Source organism: Elephas maximus, chromosome 7 (genome assembly GCF_024166365.1).
Source record: "Elephas maximus indicus isolate mEleMax1 chromosome 7, mEleMax1 primary haplotype, whole genome shotgun sequence".
Taxonomy (NCBI): domain Eukaryota; kingdom Metazoa; phylum Chordata; class Mammalia; order Proboscidea; family Elephantidae; genus Elephas; species Elephas maximus.
The window spans coordinates 63,210,017-63,220,543 of record NC_064825.1 but is presented as its reverse complement, the minus strand read 5'-3'; the positions used below and the strand labels follow the sequence as shown (position 1 = coordinate 63,220,543).

The window sequence follows — 10,527 nt, the reverse complement described above, 5'->3', positions numbered from 1 at the left end:
TTCATCAGTTCCCGTAAACATTAACTTTTCTACCATCTGGATGTTCAAGCAATATTTTCCCACTTCATTGGCACTTATTGCCAGTTTTTCCCACAGTCTTCCAATAGCTCTAGTACAATTTTTCGGGTCAATCATAATAGTTGATCTATGAATCCTTTTCTTTTTTTCCCCCTTGGAGATATTCTTTCTGGAGAAATCCATTCCCTGTCAGAGACTTCAGAGCTCTCAGCTCTCTAGACGAGCTGCCTTCTAGGACTGTTTTTTCCTTGTTTGGATTCCTATTTCATGGATCTTGAGTCTTCCTCCTTCTTTTGTTCTGGTGGAGGGCATCCTCCAGTAGTTTCAACAACTTAAAGATATGGTGCAAAGGCAAAAGTGGTCCATTTTCTTTGGAGTTTCTTTTCCTCTCTAGACAAATTTCCCAGTCTGGACTGCAATTGTAGAAGAGAGCTAGGGTCTTCAGAGAGAGAGGTTGTGAATCTGCTGGACTCTTTTTCTCTTGGTGCCAGAATAGTTTATCCCTTTGGCCCCTCCTTTACTTTTCAATGTTAATATATGGAAGAATGAGGTCAAGCTTTCCTCTGGTGAGCACTTACTCTTCCTACTGACAGAATGTGTGGCTTTTCCTCTTCACAGTGCCCTAGGAGGGTTTTCATCTCTTCCAGGCCTGCATTGCACTAGGTAGGGTCTAGGTTCCAAAGGGTAGGTGTCTGGGTCGTCATACCTATCCTTTAATGCCAACACGCCCACACAGAAGTGATCTAGTACTCTTGGGTGTAAGTGGACCCTGGCTTGGGCTGGGGAACTATCTGGTCAGAAATAAAGGACTTATTCTGTCTCAATCTCAGGACCTTTGCTTGCCAGGCATCCAGCATCAGGGAGCTGAGTCACTCCCACCCCCTCTCCAGCTCTCCACAGGAGACAGCAGAGATTTGCTCACGCAGACTGAGGCTTTGTTACAAATTGCTCCTGCTCCAACAGAGCCTGATTTTCCCAACTGCCCCGTGACTCACAGCCAAAGTCCCTTTTGTCCTCACATATTCCAGACATTTTCTCTCTCCTGCTAACCAAAAGGTTGGCAGTTTGAATTCACCAGGGCACTCCTTGGAAACTCTATGGGGCAGTTCTACGCTGTCCTAAATGGTTGTTATGAATCAGAATCAACTTGATGGCAATGGGTTTGTTTGTTTTTTTGGTTGGTGTCTAGTTGAAACATTGCTATTTGAGTCTCAGCAACCTTCCCCATTTCCAAATATCCCTTTGAGCACTCTCAGACATTGTGCTCTTGAGACGAATTCTCCATTGGTATTAGATCATAGGCATAATTCTGGATTCTGAAAACTTTCTATTAATTGTTGCTTCCTTTCATCTGAAGACAGCCACCCTAGCAACATTTTAATTCCATATTTAAACACTCAAGATCCTGTTCTTTCTTCCCTGCTACTTCAGCATCCACAAATGTCTCCAGTCAGGGATGGATTAACTAGTAGGTATGGTATACACTGGTTTACAGTAAGCAAGGTACGCATGGCTTAATTGTGTTTATCTACTAATCTGTAGCGCACAATTTCACCTTTGGGCCAGATAGAGACAGCCTTGCTTTTAAAAATTTAGAATATATATACCCAAACTGCCTGAGGAGGCAGACCGGGCCTAATAAACAACATGTGCAAGAGGGAAGGGGGGAGGGAAGGAGAGAGAGAAAGATCCACACACCCACACACCTCCCTACCGAAGCCTACACAATCACATGTCATCTGGCAAAGAGTCATAGAGGGAATGACAAGGAGGATTCCTCTGCTGTCTCATCACTCAGTTTGTTTGGGACTCTGCAAACACCCCTCTTACCCTAGGCTTCCCACAGCAGTTGGCCAAGCACCCAGAATGCAGGGCGGCTGAGGTGCCTTCACGTTGTCCTTCTCAGTGGGGGCCTCTCCTCCACCCCCTTCTCTAGGTCACTGGTCTGAAACTGACTCCACACCCTGATCAACATGGCCCTCACCCGTGACCCCCAGGATGCATTGCTGTTTGCCTTGAATGACTTTGAGGAGGAAAGCTTCAAGACTTTAAAGTTCGACTTGCAGGATATGACCCAGCGTAATGGTCATTGGCAGCTGGCCCAAGGGGAGCTGAAAAGCCAGAGTCCAGTGGACCTGGCATCTTGACTCATTCTAATATATGGAGCATATGAGGCTGTGAAAGTGGTGCTTAAGGGCTCGAAAAAGGTGAATCTGTTGGAACTCGTGGGCCCATTCAACCATGTTTGTCTGAATGGTGAGTGCAGCACGGGAGAGAGGAAGTCAGGATGGCAACAGGGCCCCTTTCCATGGCATTTCCTGGCACTCCGTATAATTTATATCTGTTCTCACCCCTGCCCTCTGACCTTGCCTGGGGAAACCCCAATGCCCTAGAGTCCTAGGTGGTCCCCAGCTGAGGTCTCTGACAACTATAGCGTGAAGGGCATGAGCTGCGGGCAAGAACTTATTTATAGAAAGAATACAGCATCGAAAGATCATGGTGCTCCTGCCCCCACCTCCAATTGTAGTGCCAGAGAAGGAAAGAGTATGAAAAAAGGGTTTAGAGATCTGGGATGGCATTGGTAAAGGGATTTCCACTAACCAGAAGAGATGGTGTCAGGGCATGTGGGTCACACCTTTCTAGTTCCTCTCCTGGTAGGCAACTCAGGCTGCTTCTAATGGAGGACCACCTTCTCCTGTGCTCCTGTTCGCTCAAAGAATAGTGGACTAAGGTCACCCTAGAGAGTGGGGTGGTCATGGAGCCTAAAGAGCCTCTTATCCCTTCTGGTGGGGTGCCAGGGGATCTGTCAGTACCTGCGCACCCTCCCATAGGTCTCCTTCCTTCTGAGAGCTCCTGTGAAATACAGAAATGGGAAGGTTGAATATACTCAACATCTGCTCCGAAGCTGGTCTATCTTTAGGACCTGGCCCATTCTTTACCAAGAACAGGCTCTTATAATCTCGCCATTTCCCAGTTTCCCTTTCCATCACTTCTCGTGGCCTTCACCTCTTCAAATGGGGATATTTCACATGAACACTCAGTCACATGTTCTCACACACAGAGATTTTCATACATACACATGTTCTTATATGCTTACACACTAATATGTCTTCCCTACACAGAAATACACATGCTTCTGTAGGCACACTACCATGAACACGTGGAGCAAGCATTCACTCACACTCCCCCAATGTCCACACACCCTTGCACACTTATACAGATGTGCATATGTGCAACACACATGCACACACACATGTATTTGTCCCTTTCCATGAAGCCAGAATTGTAATCTTTGGGGTGATACAACTTAGAGAGCATGGAAGATGAGTCAAAAGGACAGAATCCAGAGTCTGAGAGTCCCATTTTCTCCTTTTTCCTTTCCATCTCACCACTTAATACCCCACTTCTTTGGCTCAGAATACAGAGAAATATACCGAGAGCATGTGCACTGCCTAGAGGAGAGGCAAGAAAGGGAAGTCAATGGCAACTACAACCTGCTGTTCCTGGTGACCAAGCCCAGCTCAGGGAGCTCAGAATCACCTACCTGCCCTACCCTGGAGGAGCAGCTGGACTCGGTCATGGTGAATGCTCTGTTCAATCCAGGGGAAAAGTCCCACAAGTCCACAGTGGTGCTGCAGGGGTCTGTTGGCACTGGAAAGACAACCCTGGCAAGAAAAATCATGCTGGACTGGGTCACTGGTACCCTTGTTTTCAAGCCAATTTGATTATGTCTTTTATGTGAGCTGCAGGGAAGTGGTTTTGCTGGTAGAGTAAGAGCTGGACCAACTCCTCTTCTGGTGTCGTGGGGATAATCAAGCACCTGTCAAAGAGATTCTGAGGCAGCCAGAGCCTGTTCATCCTGGATGGCTTTGATGAGCTGTAGAGGCCTTTAGCTGGTAAGTTGATGAGGCCATGGTCCGGCCCCATGGAGGACCTGCTGCATCTTCTAATTAGGAAAAAGATACTTTATGAGTCCCCCCTTCTAATCACCACTCAGCCCCTGGCTTTGAAGAACCTGGGGGTGCTTTCTGGAACAACCATGACATGTCCATGTCCTAGGCTTCTCCGAGGAGGAGAGGAAAACATATTTCAGCTCATATTTCACACATGAAGAGCAAGCCAGAAATGCTTTTGACTTTGTACAAAGAAATGACGTTCTCTACCAAGCATGCCAGCTTCCAGGTCTTTGCTGGGTGGTCTGCTCCTGGCTGAAAGAGCAGATGGAGAGAGGCAGCACAGTCTAAGACATACCCAGTAACAGCACTGACATCTACATGGCCTATGTCTCCACATTCCTGTTGCCCAGTGACAATGGGGACTGCTTGGATCTTCCCTGGCACAGGGTCATGAGGGGTCTCTGCTTCTTGGGAGCTGAGGGAATCCAGCACCAAAGGGTCCTATTTGAAGACGCTGACTTCAGGAATTACAACTTAGATGAGCCCAGCCTTGCCACTTTCATGAGCAGCAATGATCACCAAGAGGGGCTTGACATCGAGAAATTGTACAGCTTCCTCCATATTAGCTTCCAGGAATTTTTTTTTTTATTGTGCATTAAGTGAAAGTTTACAAATCAAGTGGGACTGTCATATAAAAATTTATAAACACCTTACTATATACTCCTAGTTGCTCTCCCCCTAATGAGAGTTCACTCCTTCCCTCCACTCTCTCTTTTTGTGTCCATTCAGCCAGCTTCTGACCCCCTCTACCCCCTCATCTCCCCTTCAGACAGGAGATGCCAACATAGTCTCATGAGTCCACTTGATCGAAGAAGCTCATTCTTCACTAGTATCATTGTCTGTCCCATAGTCCGGTCCAATCCCTGTCTGAAGAGTTGGCCTTGGGAATGATTCCCGTTTTGGGATAACAGAAGGTCTGGGGACCATGACCTCTGGGGTCATTCTAGGCTCAGTCAGACCATTAAGTCTGCTCTTTTTTATAAGAATTTGGGGTCTGCATCCCACTGCTCTCCTGCTCCCTCAGGGGTTCTTTGTTGTGTTCCCTTTTAGGACAGTCATTGGTTGTAGCTGGGCACCATCTAGTTCTTCTCGTCTCAGGATGATGTAGTCTCTCCTTTATGTGGCCCTTTCTGCCTCTTGGGCTCATAATTACCTTGTGTCTTTGGAGTTCTTCATTCTCCTTTGCTCCAGGTGGGTTGAGACCAATTGATGCATCTTAGATGGCTGCCTGCTAGCATTTAAGACCCCAGATGCCACTCTCCAAAGTGGGATGCAGAATGTTTTAATAGATTTTATTATGCCAATTGACTTAGATGTCCCCTGAAACCATGGTCCCCAAACCCCTGCCTCTGCTATGCTGGCCTTCAAAGTGTTCAGTTTATTCAGGAAACTTCTTTGCTTTTGGTTTAGTCCAGTTGTGGTGACCTCTTCTGTATTGTGTGTTGTCTTTCCCTTCACCTAAAATAGTCCTTATCTACTATCTAATTTGTGAAAACCCCTCTCCCTTCCTCCCTCCTCCATTCCTCCTGTAACCATCAAAGAATATTCTCTTCTCTGTTTAAACTATTTCTCGAGTTCTTAGAATAGTGGTCTTATACAATATTTGTCCTTTTGCAGCTGATTAATTTCACTCAGCATGATGCCTTCCAGACAGGAATTTTTTTTTTTTACGCCATGTCCCAAATGGTGAAAAAGGACCACGGCCAGCTGGAGGAGGAGTCCCACAGAGAATTAGAAAGTCTGCTGGAGACAAAGAATGAGGATATGACCTTTGCTGGGTGGTTTTTATTGGACATACTGAAAAAAGATAGCTCAAAAAAAAAAAAAAAACTTTTTTTTTTTTCCTTGAACTTGGAGCTCAATTTCAGTTTCAAAAGTTTCTTCCTGGTTAATGCAGGATCTGAAGTATCTAAAAAAACAAACAAACAACTGAAATCTGTATGGCATAAAAGCATCTGGGATTTGGAATTCTCCCTGTATGAGTCTAAAATCAAGAACCTGGTGAAGGGTGTTCAGATGAGTGAGGCATCATTTAAGACAGCACATTCAAACAAAAAGAAAGCCCACACGGGACACTCATTTTCTGTCAAAACCAGCTTGAGAAACGGGCAGGAATAGGAGCAAAAAAGTCCTCTTGTGGGCAAAGTTAACATAGCAGGGACACAAAAGGGGGGTTCTAATGGAAAAGGCACAGGGACCGAGGAATTACAGACAAAAAAGTTACGAGCAGTCAGATGGGGAAGAACAGAAGTGGGAACAAAAGAGCTGAAGGGTCAGAGGGATGGTGGGGTAGAGGGACAGGAGCATTAGGGAAAAACAGAGAAAGCAAAAAAGAATGGGGAGATGAGAGGTCAGACTAATGGGTTCTAGAAGGAGGGGGAGGACAGAGGAACAAATAGAAAAGAGAATTAGATACAGGCATACCTTGGAGATATTGTGGGTTCAGTTTCAGACCACCACAAGAAAACAAGTCACAAGAATTTTTTGGTTTCTCAGTGCATATAAAAGGTATGTTTACACTGTACTGTGGTCTATTAAGTGTGCAGTAGCATTATATCTAAAAAAAAAAAAAAAAAAAAGGAACGTACCTTAATTAAAAAAAAACTTTACTGCTAAAAATGCTAACCATCACCTGAGCCTTCAGCGAATTGTAATCTTTTTGCTGGTGGAGGGTCTTACCACAATATTGATGGCTGCTGGATGATCAGGGTGGTGGCTGCTGAAAATTGGGATGGCTGTGGCAATTTCTTAAAATAAGACAGCTGTGAAATTTGCCACATTGGTCGACTCTTCCTTTTGTGAAAGATTTCTCTGTAGCATGCAATGCTGTTTGATAGCATTTTACCCAGAGTAGAACTTTCAAAACTGGAGTTAGACCTCTCAAACCCTGCCACTGCTTTATCAACTAAGTTTATGTAATATTCTAAATTATTTGTTGTCATTCAACAATGTTTACAGCATCTTCACCAGGAGTAGATTCCATACCAAGAAACCACCTTCTTTGCTCCTCCATAAGAAGCAACTCCTCACCCATGAGACTGCAGCAATTCAGTCACATCTTCAGGCTCCACTTCTAATTCTTGTTCTTTCGCTGTTTTCACCTATCTTGGATTGAACTGTGTCCCCCCAAAATACCCGCCAACTTGGCTAGGCCATGATTCCCAGCATTGTGTGATTGTCTTAGTTATCTGGTGCTGCTATAACAGAGGGTCCCTGTGCTGAGAAGCTTCTTGGTTCAGAGGATGTGCTGTGCTCCTGGTGCGTCTTTCTTGGTGGTATGAGGTCCCCAAGTCTCTCTGCTTGCTTCTCTCTTTTATATCTCAAAAGAGATTGATGACAAGGACCTTCCCCCAGAGCCAACAGAGAAAAAGCCTTCCCCTGGAGCTGACTCCCTGAATTTGGACTTCTAGCCTCCCAGACTGTGAGAAAATAAATTCCTCTTTGTTAAAGCCATCCATTTGTGGTATTTCTGTTATAGCAGCACTAGTTAACTAAGACACCACCACATCTTCAGTTACTTCCTCCACTGAAGTGCTGAATCCCTCAAAGTCATCCATGAGGGTTGGAATTAACTTCTTCCAAACTCCTGTTAATATTGATATTTTGACTCTTCCCATGAATCGTGAAATGTTCTTAATGACATCTAGAATGGTGAATCCTTTCCAGGTTTTCAATTTACTTTGCCCAGATCGATCAGAGGAATCATTATCTATGGCAGCAATAGCCTTACAAAATGTATTTCTTAAATAATAAGACTTGAAAGTCAAAATCACTGCTTGATCCATGGGTTGCAGAATGGATGTTGTGTTAGAAGTCATGAAAGCAACATTAATCTCCTTGTACATCTCCATCAGAGCTCTTGGGTGACCAGGCGCATTGTCAATAGCAGTAATATTTTGAAAGAAATCTTTTTTTCTGAGCAGTAGGTCTCAACAGTGGGATTGAAATATTCAGAAACCATGTTGTAAATATATGTGCTGTCATCCAGGTTTTGTTTTTCCATTTATAGAGCACTGGCAGGGTAGAGTTAGCATAATTCTTAAGGGCCCTAGGATTTTCAGAATGATAAGTGAGCACTGTCTTCAACTTAAAGTCACCAGCTGCACTAGCCCCTAACAAGAGAGTCGGCCTGTCCTTTGAATATCCGAAGTCAGGCATTGACTTTTCTCTAGCTATGATAGTCCTAGACGGCATCTTCTTCCAAGATAAGGCTGTTCCGTCTACGCTGCAAATCTATTGTTTAGCGTAGCCACCTTCATCCATTATCTTAGTTAGATCTTCTGGATAACTTGCTGCAGCTTCTACATCAGCAGTTTTTCTTCACCTTGCACTTTTAAGTTATGGAGATGGCTTCTTTCCTTAAACCTCATGAACCAACGTCTGCTAGCTTCGAGCTTTTTTCCTGAAGCTTTCTCACCTCTCTCAGCCTTGTAAAATTGAAGAGAATGTTGTAGATAGTTTGATCTTCTATCCAGACCACTAAAACTTTCTCCATGTCAGCAACAAGGCTATTTTGCTTTCTTATTATTTGTGTGTTCACAGGAGTAGCACTTTTAATTTCCTTCAAGAACTTTTCCTTTGCATTCACAAGGTGGCTAACTGTTTCGGCCTATGTCAGCTTTTGACATGTCTTTCTTACTAAACTTAATCATTTCTAGCTTTTGATTTAAAGTGAAAGACATGTGATACTTCCTTTTGCTTGAACACTTAGAGGCCATTGTAGGGTTACTAAGTGGCCTAATTTCAATATTGTTGTGTCTCCAGTAATAGGGGAACAGTCGGTTGGTGGAGCAGTCAGAACACATTCAGAATTTTATCGATTAAGTTTGCAGTCTTATGTGGGTGAGGTTTGTGGCACCCCAAAACAATTATAGTAGTAACATCAAAGATCACTGATCACCGATCACCATAAGAAATACAATAATGACGAAGTTTCAAATATTGTGAGAATTACCAAAATGTGACACAGGGACACGAAGTGAGCACACGCTGTTGGAAAAATGGCATCGATAGACTTGCTCAACTCAGGATTGCCACAAACCTTCGATTTGTAAAAAAATACATCACCTGTGAAGCGCAATAAAGCAAAGTGCAATGAAACGAAGTGTGCCTGTATATAGAGGGTTGGAAGATGTGAAACAAACCCATTTGCCCTTAACACCTCAAGTTTAGTTATTCAGCTGTTTATAACCTCCTCTAATGCAGAATCGAGTTTTGTAATCCACCTGGAATTGAGTTTTGAGCCTATGAGAGGTAGGAAAAAAATTCCGTTTTTTCCAATACGGAAGTTTAGTTGCCTCGGCACCATTTGTAAAAACGCCAGCGCTGAAGGCAATGATGCGGTGTCGCCTTTCCCATGTATCATGTGACCAGGTTGGTGTAGATCTGTTTCTGGACTCTGTTACATTCCACTGGTCAGCTTATCTGTCCTTTTTCCAATATCACATTCCTTTTCCCCATTCTTTTATTTAAACCTAGGCAAACCCTCAGTGAGATTGATTGACACAGTAGGTACAACGGTGGACTCAAATATACCAACCGTCATGAAGATGGCACAGGGCTGGGCAACATATTGTTCTGTTACACGTAAAGTTGCCAGACATTGGAACCAATTCATTGGCAACTAACTATTACAACAAGCTGGCATTATATTTAAAGTGGGTTCTTGTAGACTGCATATAGTTGGATCTTGCTTATTTAATCCTGTCTGACTGTCTTTTGGTTGCTATATTTAGACTTATACTTTTAATGTAATTACTGATATGGTTGGATTAAAATCTACCCCCTTGCTAGTTGCTTTTTATTTGTTCTGTCTGTTATTTAGAGCGTTTTCTTTTTTACTTCCTTCTTTTAAGTATTTTTTTATGAGTCAGTTTTATCTCCACTATTGGCTTAGTATTTACACCCTCCTTTAAAATTTTTTTTTTTTTAATTTTAGTGGTTGCCCTAGAATTTAAAATATATTAAATTTTAGTGGTTGCCCTAGAATTTAAAATATATATGTTTAATTAATCACAGCCTACCTTCAAATAATATCAGACCATTCACGTGTAGTTTAAGAGCCTGACAACACTACACTCCCACTTCTTCCCCCATCTTTTCTGCTATTGTTGTCATACATTTTCTTTTGCAAATGATATCACACACAATACATAGCTATTATTTTTGCTTTAAATGGTCAGTTATCATTTAGAGAAAATAAAAACAAGAAAAGAATGTATTTTGTATTTACCTACATCTTAACCATATCTGGAAATCTTTCTTTCTGCAGTTCTAAGTTTCTGTTAGGTCTCCTATTCCTTCTGACTGATGAACTTCCTTTAGCATTTCTGCTGGTAATGAATTCTTAAGGCTTTTGTTTGTCTGAAAAAATTTTATTTTGCCTTCATTTTTGAAATATACTTTTGCTGAATATAGAATTCTTGGTTGACAATTGTTTTTTCATTCAGCACTTTAATGGTGTCTCTCTATTATCTTCCGGATTCCATAGTTTCTGATGAGAAATCTGCTGTTATTCTGTTCTCTGTATGTAGTGTAGCTTTTTTCTCTGACA

General features: G+C 42.9%; 1 protein-coding gene across 1 annotated transcript; it reads left to right on the top strand.

The window, feature by feature from the left end:
- Positions 1-1,976: 1,976 nt before the first annotated feature.
- NLRP10 (NLR family pyrin domain containing 10) lies at positions 1,977-6,284 on the top strand (the record flags this gene model as incomplete). Its single annotated transcript, XM_049891411.1, is given in 6 exon segments — positions 1,977-2,274; positions 3,436-3,722; positions 3,724-3,866; positions 3,868-4,045; positions 4,047-4,549; positions 5,636-6,284. Coding segments are annotated over 6 exon segments (2,058 nt in total), but the record flags the coding sequence as incomplete, so codon positions are not given.
- Between the last annotated feature and the right edge of the window lie 4,243 nt (positions 6,285-10,527).